The sequence below is a fragment of the Mus caroli genome, unplaced genomic scaffold (genome assembly GCF_978045245.1).
Source record: "Mus caroli unplaced genomic scaffold, Mus_caroli_1 scaffold_1, whole genome shotgun sequence".
NCBI classification, from domain to species: Eukaryota; Metazoa; Chordata; class Mammalia; order Rodentia; family Muridae; genus Mus; species Mus caroli.
Genome location: NW_028227256.1, coordinates 18564682 through 18591814, shown reverse-complemented (window position 1 = coordinate 18591814; position 27133 = coordinate 18564682). Strand labels below are relative to the sequence as shown.

Sequence of the window (27133 nt, the reverse complement as noted above, 5' to 3'; positions counted from 1 at the left end):
TCTTTTTAAAACAAACAGCTACTTGGGCTGAACAGAGATGGGTGGGCAGTTAAGATCACTGGGTGTTTTTCTGCAGGACAGCGGTTTGATTCCTAGGACCCATAGTAGTTCACATCTGTCTATAACTTCAGTTCCAGGGAATCAGATGCCATCTTCTGGTCTCTACAGACACTAGACATATATTTGGTGCACAAGCATGCCTGCAGACAAAATATCCATACACATAAAAATTAATAATTTTTAAAAACAACTATCAAAATGTCATATCCCATCCTCCTCATAATAGCTGTAAAAAAACACCTGCAGATAGACCTGAACAAGGATGTGGAAGGAATTTTTAAGAGACAGAAGCAGTTAAAGAAGACAATAGAAGAGGGAAAGTTCTCTCCCCAGTGCTGATGGATTTATAGGATTAATATTGTAAAAATTGACTAACTTACTGAATAGATTTAGATTATAGATTTAATGCGATCTCCATCCAAATACCAATATTTTTTTTATCACATAACTAGGAAAATCCCTATGGATTCGAAAGGACCCCAGTAATCCTTAGAACAGTGGTTCTAAACTGTCCTGAGGCTAAGACCCTTTAATAGAGTTCCTCATGTTGTGGTGACCCCAACCATAAAAATTTTTGTCATTACTTCATAAGTGTAATTTTGCTACTGTCATGAATCATAAAGTAAATAGCTGAAATGCAGGATATCTAATGTACATATTATAATAAGAACAAGTGCCTTAGTACAAAAAACAATTTTGGAGGGATTACACAATTCATGATTTCAAATGATATTGCCTAGCCACAGTAACAAAAACAGTATGGGACTTACTTGCACACAATCAGACAAACAGACAAGTGACCTACAACAAAGGGTCCAGAAATAAATACACACCTATAGCCACCCAATTTTTAATCACAGGGTGAAAAACATAAAATGGTGGGAAGACAGCCTCTTTAACTAATGGTGTTGGGAAAACTCTATATCCACATGCCTAAAAATGAAACTAGATTCACATCTCTCACTGTGCACAGAATCATTTAGTTTTTTTGTTGTGGTGTTCTCTTTAGACACGAAATGGAATCAGTCTAGGTATCCATCAGGCTGATAAGTAAGAAAGAAATTGTAGAACATAAACACAGTGGAATTTATCCATCCCAAAACATAATTGACATCTTCACACCTGCAGGAAAATGAATGTAGCTAGGAGGCATGGTGTTAAGTGAAATAAGTCGGACTCAGAAAGACAAACGCCACATTTAATCTTGATTAAGGAATACAGATTGTGTGTGTGTGTGTGTGTGTGTGTGTGTGTGTGTGTGTGTGTGTTTGTGTGGTCTGTCTGTCTTCTGTCACTGTGAACACAACCGTAGAGAAGAATGAGAACTTAAATAACAGACAGCAATAGAGCAAGAGAGAAAGAAATAATGCATGTATCATGAAAGCTTTCAGGACTGTTTGCTGGGACAGAGCAGAGCACTAGTAGTGAGTGACAGGGACATGAATAAAGTGTGACATGTATGTATGAAAATGCCATAATCAAATGCATTATTAAAAATTAAAAAGAGGCAAAAAATGACATCTTCAACATAAGTTTATATGACTTTCATATAAAATAAATTTACATATGTATTTTCTTCATTAATCTAAACTCAAAAACAATTACAAAGAAGCAAATTATGCATGTTAGCGGGGAGTCTTGTGGTATTTATATGGTATGTTATCCGCTTAGTTTTTACTTTCATTAGTGTGTGTGTGTTTGTGTGTGTGTTTGCACATGCACATATGCCATGCTTTGTGTGTAGCTGGAGGGCAGAGGACAGCCTTGTGGAGTCTAGTCCCTCTTTTATCTTTATGTAGGTTCCAGAGACTGAACTCAGGTCAGCAGGCTTGGGGTGTTGAGTTGCAAGCACCTTTTTCTGCTGTGCCATCCTGGCAGCCCTAATCAATTTAATTTTAATGACTCAAAATCTGTTCAGTCCATCCAATCAGACTAAGTATCTTCAGGTTCAGATTTCACTGAGAAATGGAGCAAAAACTGAGGCCAGTCTCCATGTTTCCAATCAAGGTCTTGCTCTTGCAGAGGTCATGACCCTTTTAATAAGCAGGCTGGAGGACAACAGAATTAGAACATAGAATAGGAACGGAGGGAAGCAATTTTTAGATCATAATAAAAGTGGTGTGAAAAGCTGGACAGAGACCTGTAAAAGAGCGAAGGAAGAAAGAATACAGAAAGAAGCCAAAATCACACAATCGGCATTCCTTGGCTTTTCTTTCCTTCTTCTTCGTCTTCTTCTTCTTCTTTTTTTTTTTCCTAAGGAAAGCATTTCACTATGTAATCCAGGATGTCAGTTTCTCTCCTCCTGCCTAATCCTCGAGAGGGTTGGGATTGTGAGCGTGAGTCATCACTTCTCAAGGCTGCGTTGTTTGCTCTGGCTTTTTACAGTACTGGGAATTAAGCCCAGGGCCCTAGTTCTGTTGGCAAGTGCCCTCAGCAGAGCTATATCTTTACCTCTTTATTTCAATATTATCATTATTATTTTGAGATAGCCTTCCCAGGCTGGATATGCAGTCTTTAAAGTCATAATCCACCTTCTTTGGCTTTCCCAGTAGCTGAGATTGCCAGGCTGAGCCACTATGCTGTGCCTGTAGTGGTGGTGCAGCTGCTGCTGCTGCTGCTGCTGCTGCTGCTGCTGCTGCTGCTGCTGCTGCTGCTGGTGATGCTGGTGATGCTGGTGATGCTGGTGATGCTGAGGCTGGTGGTGGTGGTAGTGGTAGAAGTTGTTTTTGTTTTTTTGCTTTTTGGGGTTTTTTTCTGTTTTTTTTTTTTCAATATAGGGTTTCTCTGTGTAACCCTAGCTGGAATGGAATGTGTTCTGCAGACTACCCTTCCCTCAGACTCAGAAATCCACCTGCCTCTGCCCCCTGAATGCTAAGACTAAAGACTTGTCCCACCCAGCCTGGTTCCACCTTGCATTTTTAAATACAGAAAGAACAGTAGTTCTTTCACTTAAAAAAAAATATATAATCATAAGTATAGTTTCAATTTTTAAGATTTATTATTATTTATGTGTAAGTTGAGGGAAGGGTGCCCAAGAAACATGAGAGAAGGTACTAAATATGGAGCTACAGGTTCTGGTAAGTCGTCCAATGGATGTGTGTGCTGAGAACTGAACTCAGGTCCTCTAGAAGAACAGGATGGGATCTTAACCATGTAAGTCATCTCTCCAGGATGGTAACTTCATATAAACTATGAGCCAGAGAAGCCAGACATCTACCTCCCTCAAAAATAAAGCTTTGGGGGACTGTAACATTAAATCAGTGATTAAGATTGTGGACTCTGATGCCTCTAGCTTCCAAGGGTATCTCTACTAAAATGGACATGTTCACACAGAGACATACAGATACAGAGTGAGAGAGAGAGGGGAGAGGAGAGAGGGAGAGGGGGAGGGGGAGGGGGAGGGGGAGGAGAGGGGGAGGGGGAGGGGGAGGGGGAGAGGGAGAGGGAGAGGGAGAGGGAGAGGGAGAGGGAGAGGGAGAGGGAGAGGGAGAGGGAGAGGGAGAGGGAGAGGGAGAGGGAGAGGGAGAGGGAGAGGGAGAGGGAGAGGGAGAGGGAGAGGGAGAGGGAGAGGGAGAGGGAGAGAGATTCAAAATAAGGGGGGCTTTAAAAATGAAGACTTTTCAAAAGAAACAACCCTTTAAATTAGCATATGTGGTCTTTTCTATGGAAGGAAATAATAAGAATGGAGAAAATATTTCTACTACTGGCTGTCATCATGGTTATGATCACATAGAGAAATTAAGGTCTTTAAATCCTAACCTGGCCCTAATTTTCCACCAATGACATCATGACTTTCCAAACTTAAGCAATTTAAATGTGACTACAATACAATGAAAATATAAAATGGTTTAAAATGTCAGCTACATGTGCATTCGTAGTTCTGGCCCAAGTTTTATTTTACTGTAAGGTTTTGAAGATTTGTAGATGATAATAAATTACTTGAATTAATAATTTTTAATAATCCTGTAAAAATGTAATGGGCTCCAAGTGATCAAAGATAGGAGGAAATTCTGATCATCAGGAAACAAAAAAGAATAAAAGCAAGTGGGGCTCTACTCTGCATACTGATAAGTTCAACAGCAATTCCTAGAAATGCTTCAGATAGAATATTAAGCTCTAATTTATAATAAATTCAGAAGGGTAACTGTGATTTCTAGAAAGTAACACAAATTTGCCAAGAGCAAGAACATTAAATTACGCTTATTTTTCAGTTGGATAGGGTTAGCAGCTCGCTGTGGCAGAGTAATAGAGGAGAGAAAATGTCTCCATTTCAGTAAAGCCATCAAATGGGCTTTATAATGTGCTTAAGGAATAGAAAGAGAAAGTTAAACAGGATGACAGGACCCTTCCCCAGAGACAAACACAGCATTGGGAGAAAATTCCAGAAGACAGCATCAGGCATGTAAAGATTCTGAGTAAAGGGAGTTGGCAGATCGTCCAATGGATAAATGAATTGAGATAACATAACATAGCATAATGATATGTAAAATAGCAGAAGTGAAAACTTTCGAATCTGAGTGAGCAAAATCTTTTCACTTGAATTTAATTCAAGTTGGAGATGGGGGTTGTACTTGACACCTAACAAAGAAGGGAACTCTAAGCTGCGCTAACACTCTCATTTCAAAGAGTGGAGGCGGGTGAAATTACATCTTCTTTACTTGCACCCTTAGTCATTCAGCTGAGCTTTGCCTAATTCATAGAGAAAACAGTTAAGAATATTGACAAGACAGGCAGACAGACAGACGACACACACACACACACACACTGTAAATGGGTAAAAACAACAAAAGGTTTAACTTCCTACTGAAACAGAAACTCTATGAGGGTACAAACTCTGTCTGAGTCTACAGAGTCTGGTAAAAAGTCTCTAAATATTTGAGACAGGTACACTGCAGGGAGGATCAAGTATCGATAGGAAAGTAGACAGAAATAAGAAACAAAGGGCATCCATGATCATACACATCCTCGTTCATAATTCAATAGGCCATTATTAGCATAAAATTTAGTTTCATATCTAAACATCCTAACAGTCAAGGCGATGATATTTAAAAATCGCTGTCTCATACCAAAACCTCATCATTGTTTTTTCCGGACGCAATATTGAGATCTTTTGCAATAAAATACTGGCAAGAATGTCTTATGGGATGCCTCAAGGAACCAATTCAATGTAAAATACTGAGAAACTCTCAGAACATAGCATGTTGGTTGAATGCTCATTATTCTTTTTCAAGGAAAGAGCAGAAAATCAAACATAGTTTAGTAAAAAGTAATTACGTTAGGGACCAGTGTGGGTGTACTCTCAGGATACAGGTCAAGAGTGTTCAGGTTCACTCCAGGTTTTGTGAATTGGTAGCAAAGAGACAGAAATTGAAGTGTCCTTAAGCTAGGTGGGCATTTTGAAACCAGAGTTTTGCTATTATCTGGGGAGTGGAAAATCTGAACTTGATTTTCCTGGCAAGAGATGGAGCTATTTCATGTTGGTAACTGAATGCCAGATCTTTTGCTTACATTGGAGGGTCTCACAATGTCAGTCTAACATCAAGGGATGTAGTAACACAGTGGGTATATTTAAGGCACAGTGAGGAGAGGGTTACGAGATCAGAACATTGTTTCCTATGAATAGTAGACAAAAACAGTCTCAGTATATTCAGTCAGAAAACCTCTGGGGAAACTAGAGTAAAGCCATCCTTCAGTGTATGATGAGCTTTCTGGGGGAGGTAGGAGTGCATGCTTTCTGTAGTTGTGAGCTTGAAGAACCAATGTCAAAGGTTCTCTATGGAGTTGAGCCCACTGAGGAAGCAGTTTTCCAAGAGTAGAGCTGTGCCTTGCAGGCCTGAGTGGGCATAAAGGTTCAGGACCCTGGAAGGACTCAAAGAGAAACTGAACAAATGTCTTTCAGGGATGCTTAAAGATAACCACTTTGGGGAATGAGAGACTCAATCTGAGAACCTTCTGATCACAAGGATTCATTGATCATTGAAGCAAGCTTCATCCAAAGCATGTCCCAAACTGTATGTACACAGTGTAGCCTCTGCTCTGATAGAAAGCTTTTTGAATTGCTTATAGATTTTCAAAGTTCTAATTTGCTTACATTTTCCAGACCCTTCTTCAGAAACACAATAACAAAGTCAAAAGCACTAGTCCCCCAATCTCTCGATTGCTTTTTAATACTACATACAATATGTAACATATCAGAATTCATGGTAGAACTTCACAGAGTTTATAGTAATCATTGTATTAGAGTATTACTACATAGGCCTTAGTGTTTCACTGTGAAAAACACCAAAACGTCACGCTACGGTTTTGTTGCTTTGCAGTGGAGGGTGAGATGTGCTTTGAAGAGACTCCAGGTGAAAACTGGACATCTTTCATGGAAAAATTATGTACCAAGGATATTTCACAGAGCACTAAATTTATATAAAGACAGATAAATTTAGGATGCAAGAGCCAAATGTTGAGCCTTAGTCCTGCCAATGTGCTCATTAGACTGCTTCAATTTCACATGCTAATGCATGTTGCAAGAGGATCATCTAAAGTCACTAAAACCAATACCAGCACACATGCTTTAGACATCATAATCTTTGATGCACATACCAACATTTATGTCTTCCATACAATATACTAAAATGCCCACTTCAACATGGCAATACTTGAAATTTTATGAAGCAGTGTAACTGTGGTTAATTGTTTTTATGAAAACGGTTCCTAAGGTCTATATTTCTTAAGTATTTCTGTGTCTCTCATTAGAGTGCTTTATTTTAATCCCATGACCCTATATCATGTAATATTTAATGATCTCCTCTCCTCCAAAGGTTTCTCAATAAAACTGACAGTCCACCAAAATACTTGCAGCAGATTGCATTCTGGGGAGAAATGTATATTTGTGTCAATATCAGCAAAGCCTCCTTGCTGAAGCCCTGTGAAATTTCCATGTCAGATATTCATTCTGTGTCTAGTTTCTTCACTGCAACATTCACAGTTGTTTGTGAATGACTAGGTGTGTGTGTGTGTGTGTGTGTGTGTGTGTGTGTGTGTGTGTGTGTGTGTGTGCATGCCTGTGCATGCATGGATACATGTGTGTGTGCATGTGTATATGTTCATGTGTGTGTAAATACATGTGTGTGTGTGTGTGTGTGTGTGTGTGTGCAAGAATGATAACAATGTAATTTGCTAAGGTTCCTTTGGCAGAGCATCAGCTAAGCTTTTCTGAGTGCTATATTTGCATGCTGTTTTAATTCCAGCTAAGTGCACCTGCTCTGAAAGCACATGCCTTGGAATCAGGGCATCATTTGTTCAAACAAGAACCTGGGTTTCTCAGCTCAGCCTTCTTGCTAAATTACATCCCAGAAATTGATTCTTAATTAGCTAACATAAAAAGTTGATGGTACTTTTCTTGGCTACACAGAGCAGCCTTGAGACTGGTAATATTTACTTTCTCATAAATACTCTTCTCATCTTAAAATAATCAGTGCTTTCCAAATGAGAAGCTTGGGATAAAAAAAAATGTTTGGATAAGCATGGATCTTATCTGAAACAAAATAGAAATGCTTCAGATAAAATAAAGGACAGAAGCTGCTATGGAGTCATTTTGAAGGAATATATTTATCTCATAGTAGCTTTAAGCTGACCACTAATGAGATTTCCTTGGTAAGTCGTGAGTAGCTACCAAATAAGGCCATTGTCCAGTTCACAACCCTACCTTCATAACCTGTCACCATTAAAATTACCATTTTAATTTTGTGTATAAGTATATTATGAATACATCAGTAGACTAATTAAACCTATAAGCCATTTGTCAGAATGTTTTTAAATACATTAAATATAAATAATTAGAAAAGATAAAATTATGTCAAAATGCAAGGGTTGAAGTATCAAACATGCTTGTCATGTGGCAAGACATTAATTTATTATTAATCATTATTAATAATATTATATTATATTATTATGTTGTTATATTGTGTCATATTATATTGATACATTATGTTATTAATGTATATTATTAATTATTATTAGTGCTTTATTATTAATGCATTTAAAATAGCCCCTAGCCAGGGTCTAACTATTGCCATAATCTGGAAATAATGATTACAAAAATCACTATTCAAGATGAAATGATTATGATTTTTTTATTTATGGTATAAAATGTAATATGACAACATCTGTAATTTTTGAATAACCAATTGGGAAGTACTGGTAATTTCATCATAGTGAAAACTAAAATCAGCCTTTTTCCTACTCATTTCAAAAATGCCCTAAGTTCCATGCATAGAACCCTCAGAAGCCTATCGGCATGGATCAAGACACTCAGACAGACAGTGTCCCACCACTGCCCCTACTTGTTTTTAACTTCCAAATAGATACTGTGGAGAAAACTATTTTCCCTCTGTTTCATGGAATAAAAATTGATGGAGTTGTACAACAGAATATGGCTAAGCACTGGGTTGAGAGTCTGGAGCTGTGCTGTAGTGAGGTGCATGCTATTCGGAACTCTAAGTTCATCTATACTATCTACAAGATCTTTCATAACTACTAAACTAAATACAAAATCTACCTTAGAAGCGTCTCCTCTCCAGGCTTGAATCTTTCTTGTGTTGTACTTCCTTCTGGGATATATTCCTCTAGTAAATGTTTCATGCTAATACATCCCTCTTGCAGATCATCTCAAACAGGAAGTGCACATTTTCTTCTGCCTTTCACTACCACCCTGTGTGTATCCCTTGTCCATTTCCCTGTGTGTACCAACTCCTCTATGGAGAGACCCTTCAGTTGATCGGTGAACTTCAAAGTCTTGATATGGTCTTCAATACTAAGATACTCAATATACACTTTCTGCTGGACTGAAATGTCTGCTGTACAGAGACATGGATTTATAGGACTGCTCTCCTTGACTCTTGCCTCATCTCAAATGAGCTAGCTTGCAGGTATTCATTAACTCCATCTTACTGATGAATTAGTGAAAACTGGACACATACTTGCGTCTCATCCTGATTCATACAGTCCTCACACTAGAGTATTCCTTTACCCCCATAATTCTTCTCCCTAGCTCCATTTGTACCATCAGGATGGATGGGTTGTTTTTGTCTCCAGGAAAGCTCCTTTAACCTCAGGTTCAGCCCCATGACATGCAACCTTTGTGTTCTCCTGGAGACCCACATTGAAAAGACTGTCCAACTGTGTTTCATACTCTCTTTTCTTCATCATTAAATATTAAATACTTTTAAACAGCTGGCCCTCATTTTCATTTTGAATTGGATAACCTATTCCTATTAGAGAATTAAGTCCTAAAGAAAATGGGTTTTCCCTCCCTTAGCAGCCACTGACTGCCTATAGTTTTCACGTAGGAGTAGGCCTTCTGAAACACTGGAATGTTGACTGACATGGTTTCAGGTATTGTTTAGGGAACTGTGTTGTTAAGATTTCGTGGATACGGTGTGCCTCTCATATCTAGAATACACTATCCAGCAAATAGGTGTTCTAGCACTCTAGCTTTTACAGCCTTTCTGTCTTCCCTTGCACAATGTCCCCAGAGTCTTGGGTATAAAGGTTCTACTACAAATATGCCACTAACAATTATTTTTAATAAAGTTTTATTGACACTGGTCTGTTGTCTATAGCAGCTTTCACATTACAAGTGTAAAACCATGTAGTTATGACAGTCAGAATAACATGATGAAATATTTGCTACCTGGTTCCTTAGGTAATATGTTTACTGACCTGCAATTGATATGTTTTGCTTCACTGTGATGGAATGAAAATTTGAAACACCAATCAACTTGTCACCATATAACAAGTCCTGCCCCTATATGAAAAACTATAGACAGTCAGCAGCTGCTGAGGGAGAGGAAATGCAATTTCTCTAAGGGTTAACCTGATAGGTTATCCAATTCCAAGTGATCTGTCCTAAACAGATATACATATGAGCAACACTTAAATGGATGCAGTGTGTGTTACATATTTATACACACACACAAGTGTGTGTGTGTGTGTGTGTGTGTGTGTGTGTGTGTGTGTGTTTGTGTGTGTGTATCGTATATATTTACAGAAGGAAAGGCCATGGATTTGAGAGGGGTTGAGGCTAACACAGGAGATATTAAAAGGGAAGAATGAGGATTTGAAAGGATGAAATCCAGGGAAGGGGGGTGGAAACATGTACAATTCAGAGGGGTCGGAGGACACTGGAGAACACAGATCACTGAATCAACTAAGCAGGCTTCACATGGGTTCACAGAGGTTGAGATGGCATGCACCTGGCCAGAAAGTTCTGCACCAGGCCCACTGTGTATGTTACAACTGATAGCTTGGAGCTTTTTCGGGGCTCCTAACAGTGGGAGTGGCTATATCGCTTACCCTTTTGTTTGCTCTTAGGACTTTCTTTCTCCAATTGGGTTGCCTTGTCCAGCCTTTGTATGAGGTCTTTTGGCTTTCTTATTATATCTTGATTAGTAATATTTGGTTGTCTCCTGGAGGCCTGCTCTTTTGGAAGTGAAGTGAGAGTGGATCTGGGGGGAAAGAGAGGTGGGAGGGAGCTGGAAGGAGGAAGGAAGCAAAACAGTTGTTGGGATGTATTGTATGAGAGAACAATTTCCTTTCAATAAAAAATACTTATACGTAAAAATCTCAACAATTTTGAAAGAAGCATAAGGAAGCAGACTCCTTGCTGAGGCCATAGTTATCCAATCCTTGACTAGAGTGCTGGGAACTGTGAGTCTAGCATGGTAAATGGACTTTCTGAGTCTTGGTACAAGCCACAAGGAAGTGGAGTTTAATTCCTCTGTAATAAGGAAGGCCTTATAGAATGAGCTTGCTGGACATCAGTAATGGTGAGATTTAGTCTTGGTTCTGATTTGTTTTGATAGCTTGCATTTCAGCTTCAGGTTTGAACAGACTTCCCTTTTATTTGAAATGTTTCTTGAGAGCTCATCACTCATCCCTACTCCTTCCTCAACCCTAGAAGTCCCGTATTTACAGAAACATCATTACAGTGATTAATAGAAAATCCTTGCTCATTACTTCTAATATATGTCACTAAAATATGAGGAGAGAGAACTTCAAGCCCTTTCCTCTATCGCTTTGACTGTAGAGCTGGAAAGTCCACGGGTGGTAGAGAAAATTCATCTGTTTTCCTGTTCTTCCTACTAATATAAAATATATAAATTAGACTCCATAAGCACTGTCATACAATGACAATGGGCACTTAGCAATCATAACGTACAATGTCTGGTATTTTGCAGACTTGACAAACAGGGATTTTTCTGCTTCTTGAAAGGAGAGTCTGCATTCTCAGATAGGAGAGCAAAACCACAATTCAGTCTTGCTTAGGGTTCCTTTTGGCAGAGGAGCTGTATGGGGAAATTCACAGATTCCTAGGTGTTAACATTTAAATGCAGTATCACACAAAACACAGATACACACACACACACACCCCACAACACACATAGTAATCAACACCTACAACTATGTCTTCATGAGTTAAGTTGCAAAAAGAGCCCCGTTACTATGAAATACCCTAGTGCACACTGATGTTTAAAGTACTCCGTAATTATTTAGGTCAGACCTGTGCATGGGGATCTGGTGCTTTATTTGTTTTAGGGACAGCTCTGCACAGTTCTCATCAAACTTCTCTTCTGTTATTTTGCAGTTTTCTCCTTGTGTTTGGTTGCTTGATTTTGTCAGTGTTTTCTACCATCCCTGAGCACACCAAATTGGCTTCAAGTTGCCTCTTAATTCTGGTAAGTGAAAATATGTAGTTATATATCATATGTGTATATGGATGTGCAAAGAGTTCATGTAATACACCAATTGTGTATAATATGCTATGCATTTTTACTATTGTTTATCCAAAATGATTGTTACTATGAAACATAAAATTGTCAGATCACTCAAGCATTGTGCCACCAATGTAACTAATAGAAAAACATGAGAAATCCATGCAGAAATATTCAGGATGCTATTAGACAACAATATCATATCCTATAGGTATTTCATGAGAGGGAGGCAATGAGAGGGAGCTGTATTGAAGACAGCTTTTTTTTTTTTACTTTTTGCTAATATATATAGCATAATTACAACAAAAGTCAGCATCCATGTGATTTCTCATTATTTTTTTTTTAAATACAGAGTAGAAAGTACTTTCCAATAACTGAATTTAGCAGTGGCTAAGTGTAATTGGGTAAAAAGCTGTATGAATGTGGTTCCTCATATGAAAACAGAAGGATCTTTATGCTCCTTTCAACTAACAGGCAGTATTATGGGTTTGTCGCTAATGCAGTTACCTGGTGAGAAACTGCAGATTTCTCTCTTTCCATTAGGCTGTCAGTCTTCAGCCACACAGAATTATCCAGTTCTCTTTAAAATGGAAAAAGACCCCAAGATATTTTAGTCTGGGTTATTCTGAGCCTTTTAAGGTCTTGTAGTTTCTATTACAATGAACCCATAGCACTGTAGGCTCCTATCGCATCTGATTGAAAGTTTGGTTCATTTATGTCCATTTTAACCTGGCTTACTTGGTCCAAAATTATTAGACTTGACAGTCTCAGAACTGTGTGAATGAGCTGCAAGAACTCAGCTCTGTTTACAGAGTGGAAAGGAGATGAAGTAAAATGGTTTCTGTAAAGTCACAGAGGTTGATTGTATATAACAATCATCTAATTTGCAAAAATTCTGTGTCATTGAGGTGGGAAAGGAAAGATCTCAACTCATGTAATAGGAGAGGAGGCAGATGCTTTTGTGGCCTGTGCTTCCACATGGCTAATTTTTGTTTGATGTTGCTAAGGCAGAACCAAGTCTCTCAGTCTTACATTACAGATGATTCCTGTTTGAATCAGGAAGGAATCTACTCCAATTTGTCTCCATACACATTGTGCTCAGTGGTATATTGCTAATGTTATGACTTCAATTTCCAAACCAATGGAGAGAGGAGAGCAAGGAAACGCACTCTGGGGGGTTGTTCCATTTGCACACTTTCCATTTGGGGAGCAAGTAGGCTTTTAGCTTGGTCCACCCCTCTGCTTATTACAAATGATGTTTGAAGCATATGAGCTAAGGCTCCACTGACATTAGGTCCACACAGAAGCTGAATTGCAGTTTGAAAATGTAAATATGACTTTCAGACCTGAGAATAAATTATTTTAAAAGACCCTGATCAACTGTATGAATGTGGACATGTTTTAGAAAAAAGTCAAAAACAAAAGAAAATCCATGTAAAACCCAGAGTAATTTGGATCCTGACTTTTCAAGCATGTTATCTCATGAGCAACTGGTATTTAGCAACTAGGATATGCTGTAGCAAATAAGGAAGCTGTCATTGTTGATCATGATGCTAAAGGATGCACTTGAGGCATCATTCATGCTAGGCAGGTGCTCTACCACTAGCTATGCTCCCAGCCCTGGACTTGTCAGTCTTGAACATCTTCAGGCTTAACATAGCAAAACACTGTTTCTGCAAGTGAGCCTTTATTTTGAGCAGTGACCGTGTACTGCAGGAAGATGTTTCAGAAGAGTAGTGTTATATGGTTTTCGGGAGGGAAAGGATTTGTTAATTTTCCTATTTGGGGGCTATAGAGTTACATTTCAGGGTGTCCATTTTAAAGCTAAAGAGTGTTCTAGAGACCTGCCTAGAAATATGTTGACTATACTGTAAACCTAAGATTCAGTGCAGTCTCCAAAATTCTTCATGTTATCTTTAAAGAACAATTAAAATAAAACAATTATGTTTTTTTTCTTGATTGGGAATTAACAAGTTGAAAAGACATGTATATTTTAATATTTTCAGAATGAGTTAACACAACATATACATTATATTTATTATACATATATCATAGGCATTCAATTATAGAGATAGAGGATAGTTAGAAAGATAGATGATAGATAGATAGATAGATAGATAGATAGATAGATAGATAGATAGATAGATAGATAGAAAGATAGAGAGACAGACAGACAGACAGACAGACAGATAGATAGATAGATAGATAGATAGATATTATAGGCATCCAATTGTAGACTATTAGGAAAATATGGAACACTGAATGATTTGGGAAATCTCCTGCTATCCTTTTTCATGTATGTTTGAGCTGATTAATCAGATTTCAGAGACTGTCTGCCCTGTGAACACATAATCAAACAGAATTCAAAGAACTCAGTTCTGCCTGGCTGGAGTTTTATTGCTTAGTTGCTTGGTTTTAGCTGCCAATATGGAGAATACCTAAAATTTTATTATCCAAATAGTAATAGGAAGGGCTGTTAAAATATAAACAAATGTTTTCAATAAATTACCCACTTTATCTGACAGGGTCTAACTTTGTACTGGCTCTAACAATTCTCCTGCTTCAAACTGCTCATAGCTCAAGATGTATGTCCATGCCACCATCTCCAAATGATGTGAGACTAAACTTTTGGTGTACACAGTTGGTATACAAACACAATACTAGAGGAATATTCATAATTACATATAAATAATGTTTCACTTTGTATATTTTGTTATAACTATTCATTTACAATTTCCTTGAAAGATTGCTCATTATGGTAAGGTATTTTCTGTAACTCCCATGCAAATAACAGACTCCCACAGATATAGAAAGAGAATACACACTGCTGGCAAATTAGGCTGGAGACAAACCTCTGAGATGTGTCTTGGATGCTCTGTTTTCTGTCACATTGCTCCATTGAGATCTCCAGTGTAGTGCATTCAGGTCATTATGTGGATACTGTCTCGCTTGTGGACTAGGGCCCCATGAAGATGATTCCTGTTCCTCATGAAACCAAAGAGGCCATTCCAGCACTGTCAGCCAGAATTGCATTTGCACTGACAAAGCACCCAAGGAGCTAAAGGGGTCTGCAACCCTATAGGTGGAACAACGATATGAACTAACCAGTACCCCGAAGCTCATGACTCTAGCTGCATATGTATTAGAAGATGGCCTAGTCAGCCATCACTGGGAAGAGAGGCCCACTGGTCTTGCAAACTTTATATGCCCCAGTACAGGGGAACATCAGGGCCAAGAAGTGGGAGTGGGTGGGTAGGAGGTGGGGGGAGAGTATAGGGGACTTTCGGGATAGCATTTGAAATGTAAATGAAGAAAATACCTAATAAAAAATTGGAAAAAAAAAACCTAAGATCTGTAAACTTGCCTACATTACAAACTGAATTGACGCTTTGTTCATTTGCTCTCTTACTCTTTCATTTGGACAAAATGATATTTGCCTGCTTCCGTCAATATTTTTATGTAAATGTCTGCAAACAGGCACCACTTGGGAAATTTTATTTCAATCTTTGTTGTTATTGTTGTTCTTTTTCTTTCTTTCCTTCTTTTTTATTCATGTCATTTTGCAAATTAATTCTGCACCTACATTTTCTCAGTAAATAAGATTTGGAAAGCATTAATAAGAAGCACCAGAATTGTGCCACCATCCCATGCCAATGGCTACAAAAGCATTGTCTTGCGTGACTACTTTTTAATATCTGGGATCTATTGAATGCTTACAAAATCTAGGAGAAGTTTAAAACAGCTGTAATTCATTTCAATTTCAGTCTTTAGCACAGTGAGAGCTGTGTATCCACTAAGCCCAGCCCACTGAAGACTATGTTCTAGAAGTACACTACACCCTGTTTACAGGAGCCAGTTTGTGCAAAAATGATCTCTTGCAAATATCAAAGATCTTGTTCTGATTTCCAATTGCTGCTTCTGATCAGAGCTAAGGAGGGAAAAGGTATCAGCTATGCCTGATACATCTTGTTCCATTAAGGCGATCTGCCCAGCTGAGGTGACTTATGGAGGAATGAAAAGGTTCTTTTGGCGCTATTTTCTTTCTGGATTTGAAGCATATTCTTTATGAATATAATTGTGACCTTGTGACATCAGCAACTAGAAGATACAGGAAACAGAGCTGTGAAGGGTCAGAGTTTTATGTATTACCAAAGACATGTTGCTACAAATTCAGACTAGGCAATGTATATGTGTTCCTTGGATAACCAAAAGAACAGCTATAACATGTACACAAAAGAAAATACAAAAAGAGTTTAAACATTTCAACACTGAAGAAAAACTATTGAAACACTGAAGGAGAAAATGATGTGGAAGGCGGGGGGGGGGGACCCAAGAAATGCAGGCCATAAGTAAAGAATAGAGTGGAAAAGGCAGATGTTCACCAATCACTAACTTGTTTAAATATAAATGGGCCGAAGTTTCTAGGTAAAATGCAGTGGTTTGAAGTAGAGTGTTTTCTTCAACATGTACAAACTACAAGAGACTTGCTTTAGATGAAAGACATAAATATTTCAGTACTAAAAGAATCAAAAATATAACATGCAAATAGTAGCTGAAAGAGAACATAAAGATACTAAGTAAAATAGACAAAATATACTTCAAAGCAAAATAGAGTTAAAAAATATAGAACTGTCTTTTAAGAGAGGACAGTATAGAAAAGTTCAAAGTTCCAGTATAAAAATATAAATTTTCATCATATAAAGGGTTCAATATACCAAAGAAACAAAGTGTAAGATTGAAAACCATGTAGCTAATAACTGATTAAAAAATAAGTAAACCAAAAAAAAATTGTAGCATTGGAGAAACAAATTAGGAGTTGGAAGCAATAAACATCTCACTCTCAGTAACTAGGAAAAAGGGAAATATAGAAACATGAGATGCAGCAATAAACCAACTAGATCCTGTAAGCACCCTAGAAAGCCCAGGATCTTAGGATTACTGGTGAGTGGAACACAACATCTGTTCCAAAGAATTCTAAAGGGTCTTATGCCAGAAGGAACAGGGACAAGGGAACCCTGCCCGAACAGAGGCTGGGATTCCTTATTGGGTGCCATCTTGGATGAGAACTGGGCAGGCACCAGCACACCAAGGATCTTGGCATCACTGAGACCAGTCTACACAGGAGAGCATGTGGGTGGCAGAAGCAACAGAGCTCCTTGGACAGGGTCCCTTCGGGCCTTCATCCTCAGCCAGGAGGCAGAGCCAAGACAGAGACTCCTGGGCACCTTCCTTGCCAGAGGAGAGTCGGCCTCCAGGGAGGGCTCTGACCCCGGGACTTAGGAGGTAGATCTGAGCTCCAGACTTCTGGGCACCTTCCCTGCAAGAGGAGAGCTTGCCTGCAGAGACTGCTCTGACCACGGGGACACAGGTGAGAGTTGGACTCCCAGGAGTGCTGACAGAGGCTAACAGAATGACAGGAGGAACAAGCTCCAACCAGAGACAACTAGAACATCTAACACCAGAGATTACCATGCAAAAGGCAAACTTAAGAATCTTAGAATTGACACCCATGGAAGGAGTTACAGAGACAAAATTTGGATCTGTGACAAAAGGATGGACCATCTAGTGATTGCCATATCCAGGGATCCATTCCATAATCAGCTTCCAAACACTGACACCATTGCATACACTAGCAAGATTTTGCTGAAAGGACCCAGATATAGCTGTCTCTTGTGAGACTATGCCGGGGCCTAGCAAACAAAGAAGTGGATGCTCACAGTCAGCTATTGGATGGATCACAGGGCCCCCAATGGAGGAGCTAGAGAAATTACCCAAGGAGCTAAAGGGAACTGCAACCCTATAGGTGGAACAACAATATGAACTAACCAGTATCCCGGAGCTCTTGTCTCTAGCTGCATATGTATCAAAAGATGGCCTAGTCGGCCATCACTGGAAAGAGAGGCCCATTGGACATGCAAACTTTATATGCCCCAATATAGGGGAACACCAGGGCCAAAAAGGGGGAGTGGGTGGGTAGAGGAGTGGGGGGTGGGTATGGGGGACTTTTGGGATAGCATTGGAAATGTAAATGAGGAAAATACCTAATAAAAATTAAAAAAAAAAAAAAAGAATCTTACCAACAGAAACAAAGACCACTGGGCATGATTAGAACCCAGTACACCCAAACAGCAAATCCTGGGTACCGCAACACACCTGAAAACCAAGACTGGAGTTTGAAATCATATCTCATGATACTGGTAGAGGATTTTTAAGAAGGGCATTAATAACTCACTTAAAGTAATACAGAATAACACTGCTAAGCAGGTAGAAGTCCTTAAAGAGGAAACACAAAAATCCCTTAAAGAATTACAGAAAAACACAACCAACCAGTTGATTGAATTGAAAAAACCATCCAGAAATGGAAGTAGAAACAATGAAGAAAACCCAAAGGGAGACAACTCTGGAAATAGAAATCCTAGGAAATAAATCAGGAATCATAAATGCGAGCATCAGCAACAGAATACAAGATACGAAAGAGAGAATATCAGGTGCAGAAGATTCCATAGAAAACATGGACACAATAATCAAAGAAAATGAAAAATGCAAAAAGATCCAAACTCAAAACATCCAGGAAATCCAAGACACAATGAGAAGACCAAACATAAGGATAATAGGTGTAGATAAGAATGAAGATTTTAAACTTAAAGGGTCAGTAAATATCTTCAACAAAATTATAGAAGAAAATTTTCTTTACCTAAAGGAAGAGATGCCAATGAACATACAAGAAGCCAACAGAACTCCAAATAGATTGGACCAGAAAAGAAATTTCCCGCTGACACATAATACTCTGAACAACAAATGAACTAATAAAGATAGAATATTAAAAGCAGTAAGGGAAAAGATCGAGTAACATATAAAGGCAGACCCATTAGAATTTCACCAGACTTCTCACCAGAGACTATGAAAGCCAGAAGATCCTGGACCAATGTTATACAGACCCAAAGAGGACACAAATGCCAGCGAAGGCTACTATATCCAGTAAAACTCTCAATTACCGTAGATGGAGAAACCAAGGTATTCTGCCACAAAACCAAATTCACACAATATCTTTCCACAAATCCAGCCCTTCAAAGGATAATAAATGGAAAACTCCAACACAAGGACAGAAATTACACACTAGAAAAGCAAGAAAGTAATCCTTCAACAAACCTAAAAGAAGACAGCCTGAAGAACAGAACTCCAATTCTAACAACAAAAATAACAGGAAGCAATAATTACTTCTCCTTAATATCTGTTAATATCAATGGACTCAGTTCCCCAATAAAAAGACATAGACTAACAGACTGCCTATGTAAACAAGACTGAACATTTTGCTGCATACAGGAAACCCACCTCAGGGACAAAGACAGACACTACCTCAGAGTACAAGGCTGGAAAAAATTTTCCAAGCAAACAGTCTGAAGAAACAAGGTAGAGTAACCATTCTAATATCAAATAAAATTTATTTCCAACTGGAAGTTATCAAAAAAACAAGGAGGGGAACTTCATACTCATCAAAGGTAAAATCTTCCAAGATGAACTCTCAATTCTGAATATTTATGCTCCAAATGTAAGGGCATCCACATTCATTAAGGAAACTTTAGTATAGCTCAAAGCACACATTGCACCTCACTCAATAATAGTGGGAGACTTCAACTCCCCACTCTCATCATTGGACAGATCCTGGAAACAGAAGCTAAACAGAGACACATTGAAACTAACAGAAGTTATGAGACAAATAGATTTAACAGATATCTACAGAATATTTTATCCTAAAACAAAAGGACATACCTTCTTCTCAGCTCCTCATGGTACCTTCTCCAAAATTGGCCATACAATAAAACAGGTCTCAACAGATACAAAAAATTTTAAATTATCTCGTGTATCCTATCAGATCACCACGGACCAAGGCTGATCTTCAATAACAAAATAGAAAGCCAACATTCATGTGGAAGCTGAACAACACTCTACTCAATGATACCTTGGTCAAGAAAGAAATAAAGAAAGAAAATAAAGACATTTTAGAGTTTAAAAAAAAATGAAGCCACAACATACCCAAACTTATAGGACATGATGAAAGCATTCCTAAGAGGAAAACTCATAGCTCTGAGTGCCTCCAAAAAGAAACTAGAGAGAGCATACACTAGCAGCCTGACGGCACACCTAAAAGTTCTAGAACAAAAGGAAGCAAATTCACCCAAGAGGAGTAGACAGCAGGAAATAATCAAACTTAAGGCTGAAATCAACCAAGTGGAAAGGAAAAGAACTATTCAAAGAATAAACCAAACCAGGAGCTGGTTCTTTGAGAAAATCAACAAGATAGACAAACCCTTAGCCAGACTCACTAGAGGGAACAGGGACAGTATCATAATTAACAAAATCAGAAATGAAAAAGGAGACATAACAACAGAACCTGAGGAAATCCAAAACATCATCAGATACTACTACAAAAGTCTATACTCAACAAAACTAGAAAACCTGGATGAAATGGACAACTTCCTAGATAGATACCAGGTACCAAAATTAAATCAGGATCAGATTAATAATCTAAACAGTCCCATATTTCCTAAAGAAATAGAAGCAGTCATTAATAGTCTCCCAACCAAAAAAAAAAGCGCAGGATCAGGTGGGTTAAGTGCAGAGTTCTATCAGACCTTCAAAGAAGACCTAATTCCAATTGTCCTCAAACTACTCCAAAAAATAGGAACAGAAGGTACTCTACCCAACTCATTCTATGAAGCCACAATTACTCTGATACCTAAACCACACAAAGATCCAACAAAGAAAGAGAACTTCAGACCAATTTCTTTTATGAATATTGATGCAAAAATATTCAATAAAATCTGCACAAACTGAATCCAGAAACACATCAAAACGATCATCCATCATGATCAAGTAGGCTTTATCCCAGGGATGGTTTAATATATGGAAATCCATCAACATAATCCACTATATAAACAAAGTCAAAGACAAAAACCACATGATCATCTCGTTAGATGCTGAGAAAACTTTTGACAAAATCCAACACCCATTCATGATAAAGTCTTGGAAAGATCAGGAATTCAAGGCCCATACCTAAATATAATAAAAGCAATATACAGCAAACCAGTAGTCAACATCAAACTAAATGGAGAGAAACTTGAAGCAATCCCTGTAAAATCAGGGACTAGACAAAGCTGCCCACTTTCTCCCTATCTGTTAAATATAGTCCTCAAAGTCCTAGCCAGAGCAATTAGACAACAAAAGGAGATCAAGGGGATACAAATTGCAAAGGAAGAAGTCAAAATATCACTCTTTGCAGATGATATGATAGTATACATAAGTGACCCTAAACATTCCACCAGAGAACTCCTAATCCTGATAAACAGCTTCAGTGTAGTAGCTGGATATAAAATTCGCTCAAACAAGTCAGTGGCCTTTCTCTACACAAAGGATAAACAGGCTGAGAAAGAAATTAGGGAAACAAGACCCTTCACAATAGTCACAAATAATATAAAATACCTTGGTTGGACTCTAACTAAAGAAGTCAAAGATCTGTATGATAAGAACTTCAAGTCTCTGAAGAAAGAAATCAAACATCTCAGATGAAAAGATCTCTCATGCTCATGGATTGGCAGGATCAATATAGTAAAAATGGCTATCTTGCCAAAAGCAATCAACAAATTCAATGCAATCTGCATCAAACTTCCAACTCAATTCTTCACTGAGTTAGAAAGGGAAATTTACAAATTCATCTGGAATAACAAAAAACCTAGGATAGTGTTGGGAACAAAATAAAGGGGGGAGGGGCCTGAGGGCCCTGAGGAAAAGTGGGGGAAGGGAAAAGAGGCACATGCCCCACCCAGGGTTTCCCTATTCTCTGGTCAGTCAGGCATGAGAGGGCTGCTACCTACCCTATCTACTCAACCCTGGGTGAGCATTCCTCTATCCCACTCTTCAGGGGGTGGCCAAGGGTCAGCCCTGCCTAGAGATGCCTCCAGAACCTCTTTGATAAAGCCACCATGGTTGTAGGAGAGAGGGAATAGGGGAAGAGGTTCCCAACACTGACCAGAGTGCACAGCAGGACTTGAAGAAGCAGAGACTATGGTTTAAGAGCTTTACTATAGAAATGCAGGGGAAAGAGAGAAGGTAGGAGAGAGGGGGGAGGTTAGAAAGAGAGAAAAAAGAGAGAGGAGAGGAGAAGGCAAAGAGAAAGAGAACAGGAGAGAGAAGTGAGGTAAAGGAACAAAAGAGTAAGAGAACTAGCTGGGGGCTGAGCACCCCTTTTTATGGTCTTCAGTGTTGCTAGGTAACTGGGGAGGAGTTTAGCCTAAAGGTCAGAAATTTGGGCCATTGCTTACATGATTGCTGACCATGCTTCTCTTGTGGGGGCTGTGGGAGGTGGTATCTTAGGCAGGGGCCTGAGTTCCAGGAGCATAAGGGAACACCTACCGTGTCATGTAGGTGAATTATGACCATCAGGGTTCAGACCTCAGCTCAACTGGTGACCAGCCTGCAGTTCCCCACAGGATAGAAAAACAATTCTCAACAATAAAAGAACCTCTGGTGGAATCAAGCTGTACTACAGAGCAATTGTGGAAAAAAAAAAAAAAAAAAAAAAACAAAAAAAGTCATGGTACTGGTACAGCAACAGACATATCAGTGGAATAGAATTGAAGACCCAGAAATGAACCCACACACCTATGGTCACTTGATCTTTGACAAAGGAGCTAAAACCATTTAGCCACTGGGGAAAAAAAAAACAAAAAAACAAAGAAAAAAACATTAAACCACTGGAAAAAAGACAGCATTTTCAACAAATGGTGCTGGCTTAACTGGCGGTTATCATGTAGAAGAATGCAAATTGATTCATTCTTATCTCCTTGTACAAAACTCAATTCTAAGTGGATCAAGGAACTCCACATAAAACCAGAGACACTGAAACTTATAGAGGAGAAAGTAGGGAAAAGCTCAAAGATATGGGCACAGGTGAAAAATTCCTTAACTGAACAGTAATGGCTTGTGCTGTAAGATTGAGAATCAACACATGGGACCTCATAAAACTGCAAAGCTTCTGTAAGGCAAAAGACACCATCAATAAGACAAAAAAACTACCAACAGATTGGGAAAGTATCTTTACCTATCCTAAATCAGATAGAGGACTAATATCCAATATATAAAAAGAACTCAAGAAGCTGGACTTCAGAAAATCAAATAACCCCATTAAAAAATGGGGCACAGAGCTAAACAAAGAATTCTCAACTGAGGAATACCAAAGGGCTGAGAAACACCTGAAAAAAAATGTTCAACATCCTTAATCATCAGGGAAATGCAAATCAAAACAACCCTGAGATTTCACCTCACACCAGTCAGAATGGCTAAGATCAAAAATTCAGGTGACAACAGATGCTGGCAAGAATGTAGAGAAAGAGGAACACTCTTCCATTGCTGGTGGGATTGCAAGTTTGTACAATCACTCTGGAAATCAGTCTGGTGGTTCCTCAGAAAATTGGACATAGTACTACTGGAGGATCCAGCAATACCTCTCCTGGGCATATACCCAGAAGATATTCCAACATATAATAAGAACACATGCTCCACTATGTTCATAGCAGCCTTATTTATAACAGGCAGAAGCTGGAAAGAACCCAGATGCCCCTCAACAGAGAAATGGATACAGAAGATGTGATACATTTACACAATGGAATACTACTCAGCTGTTAAAAACAATGAATTTATGAAATTCTTAGGCAAATGGATGGATCTGGAGGATATCATCCTGGGTGGGGTAACCCAATCGCAAAAGAACTCACATGATATGCACCCACTGATAAGTGGATATTAGCTCAGAAACTTAGAATACCCAAGATACAATTTGCAAAACACATGAAACTCTAGAAGAAAAAAGACCAAAGTGTGGATACTTCATCCCTCCTAAGAATGGGGAACAAAATAACTATGAAAGGAGTTAAAGAGACAAAGTTTGGAGCTGAGACAGAAGGAAGGACCATCCAGAGACTGCCCCACCTGGGGATCCATCCCATAATCAGCCACCAAACCCAGACACTATTGCATATGCTGGAAAGAGTTTGCTGACAGAACCCTGATATAGCTGTCTCTTGTGAGGCTCTGCCAGTGCCTGGCAAAAACAGAAGTGGATGCTCACAGTCATCTATTGGATGGAACACAGGGCCCCCAATGGAGGAGCTAGAGAAAGTACTCAAGAAGCTGAAAGGGTCTGTAACCCTATAGGAGGAACAGCAATATGAACTAAACAGTATCCCCTGAGCTCGTATCTCTAGTTGCATATGTAGCAGAGGATAGCCTAGTCGGCCATCATTGGGAAGAGAGGCCCTTGGTCTTGCAAAGATTATATGCCCCAGTTCAGGGGAATGCCAGGGCCAGAAAGCAGGAGTGGGTGGCTTGGGGAGCAGGGCAGGGGGAGGGTATAAGGGACTTTCAGGATAGCATTTGAAATGTAAATGAAGAAAATATCTAATAAAAATTGTTTATAAAAAATAAAGCAGTAGCAATTTGTGCTTCCACTGATAATAAAAAAAAAAAGAAGAAGAAAAAACAAAAACAAAAAACCCCAACTAGATACAATAGACATATACAGAATGCTGTACTCAAGAACAAAGATATACATTTTTCTCAAGAACATACGGGACATTTTTCATGACTGATATATTAAGTTTCATTATGTTTTTAAAGACAGATATCATAGTGGAGAAAAGATGTCCATAAAACATGATGGAATGAATTTTTAAAACAGTATAGGAAGCAACACAAATGGTTACACACGGATGGAAAATAAACGAGTAGGGTAAGGAAGAGATTATAGAGATGAATGAAATAAAACACAACTTCTTAGTATTCACAGGACTTAGTGAAAGCAGGTTTAAGAAGCAGGAGCATATATGTTCCACATTCCCTCCTCCCCAAGTCTTGGGAATCATTGTATTAGAAAGGGTGGACCTTCAAGATACTGGAGGCCCTAGGGAGTTTTGATGTCTGGTGTGGTGGGGGGGGATGGGGCGTGAGGACATGCTTGTGGAGGTTGGAGGCAAGGTATGGGATGTGGAAAAACCAGTAGTATGGCAGGGGAATGAAATCTGGAATGTAAATAAATAAATAAATAAATAACTGGATAAATGAAAGATTAAATAAAAGAAAAGGTGGAAAAGGTAAAGAGCCTGAGACGGTGGCTGTCTACAGGGAAGCTGTATCTTTGGACACAGCAGGGTTACTGTGCATAGCAACTCACAGTGGTTATGACAACATACACAAAACTGTACAAGGAGCATGGAGATGGGAGTTGGGCATGAAATCCCACCCCTAGCTGCAGAGCTTTGGACAATCATCGGCTACTGGGCAAGAGGGAGTTGGTTTTCTCTAAGCATTTTAGCCCTGGTAAATTTGACCATGCTCCATCAGAAGACAATACACCCAAGCTCCCAAAAATATTTGGGCAGCATAAATTGGCCTTGGTGGCTTAAAATGACGGGGAGCATAGTTTGCTGGTAGTTCTGTATTTGGGGTGGGTGATATGATTAAAACATACTATATGAAACTCTCAAATAATTATTATTTTTTCAATGCTAGGAGATTTATTTTAAGAAAATAGTCTGAAATACAGGCATACATATAGGCTGCATTTATTCAACCTAGAATTACCTTCTTTTCTTTTTTTTTTTAAGATTATAATTTAATTAAATTTCGTCCTTCCCTTTACTCCCTCCAAACCCTCCCATATACTATCCCCAGTCCCCTTCAAATTGCTACTGCATGCATGTGTGTGTATATGTGCACATCTATGTATCTATAATGTGTGTGTTAATAATATATATGCATTCATAAATATATACATATTAATAAATATAACCTGTTAAGTTCATATAATATGACTTGTATGTATGTTTTTTCAAGGCTCACCATTTGACACTGGACACCGAGTTGGTGTGCTCTTCCCTGGAGAAGACCCACCACTCCTGCTCCCAGCTTGCCTTGGTTGCCTATGGCATGGTTGAGGCTTCAAGGGCTTTTCATTGTCCAGTTTGGCTGCTCATGGGTGTCCTCCTTTTTAAGCTCATGTTTTCATGGTCATGTTGGTGAGACCTTATGGGTGTGGCCTCTGATATTACCAGGAGACACAATTTTAGAGCAAACTCCCTAATCCTTTTTCAGTCTTACCCATTTTCTGCAATGTTCCCAGAGCCTTGAGTGTGAGCATGTTTTGAAGATGTATCCATTGGGACTGGTCTGCACAACACTGCATTTTGATTGGTTGTACTTTTCTGTAGTGGTCTCCATCTGTTGCAAAGAGAAGTTTCCCTGATGAGAGGTGAGACTACACTTCTCTGTGGATATAAAGGCTTATGTTTATAGATTGTTGTTTGTGCTTATGCTGATTAGGTAAATTAGTAGTTGTAGAAAGTTATTATTTTAAAAGAATGAAATATATCTATAAACACATTTAGAAACAACAAAGACCTTACATCAGTAATCAAAATTTATAGTTTATAAAAGAAGAGAAAAGAACAAACTAAACCCAAACTGTGAAGGAGATAAGAACATATATTTGAAACGGAGAGGGAAAAAATTAAAATTCTGGTATTTGAAAACATCGGAAATTTAACAAACCTTGTTTAACAAGGTCTTACTATTTATCCAAATCTACCCTTGAGCTTGCTATGTAGACCAGGCTTTCTTAAACTTCCAAACCTTTTCTCAAACTTAAGATACCATGCCTGCCATTATTATTTATGCTTTGCTAAAATAAAAAGAGGAGGGAAGGATTTTAATAAAATTGAGAAATGGCAGATATATATTATGCATATACTCTAATCTTATAACACTGTTATGGACTTTAGATAAATTAAAATGCTTAGAGCTGGATCCAGCATAGAGAAAATTCTTGGGAAGTTGGCCACTATCATAATCATGGTTTCTTTCATCCATAAGGAAGATTTAACAGGGAGACGAGTATAGGAGAACTGTAAACTGCATTTTTAAAAGATCATAATTTTAAAATAGAAAATAAAACAGAAAACAAATATTTTTAGAACATGTCCCAGATAGTTATTGTAGATTTGTGCACAGTGCATTCACGTAACTAAAAGCAGCTTCCTGGTACGTGGTGCTCAGCTTGTGACCTGCACCGGTGTAGCCTTTATCGCTGTGTCAGATGACATGCTTACAACTTTGAGAATTTGTCTCTCAATATCTGTCTGTTTACAGCTGGACTGATTCAAATATGCACTCACAGAGACTGTGACAACAAGACCTACACAGCATCACACCACACAAACACACACACACAAACACACACACACGTAGACACACACAGA

General features: G+C 38.6%; 1 protein-coding gene across 1 annotated transcript in view; it reads left to right on the top strand.

Annotated features, from left to right (window-relative positions):
• The window catches only part of Kcnq5 (potassium voltage-gated channel subfamily Q member 5), a 611319-nt gene that overhangs the window by 383810 nt on the left and 200376 nt on the right, over positions 1-27133 (top strand). The window contains exon 2 of the mRNA XM_085835922.1: positions 11699-11789. Coding sequence (XP_085692048.1) covers positions 11699-11789 — 91 coding nt within the window. The remainder of the gene's footprint in view (positions 1-11698; positions 11790-27133) is intronic.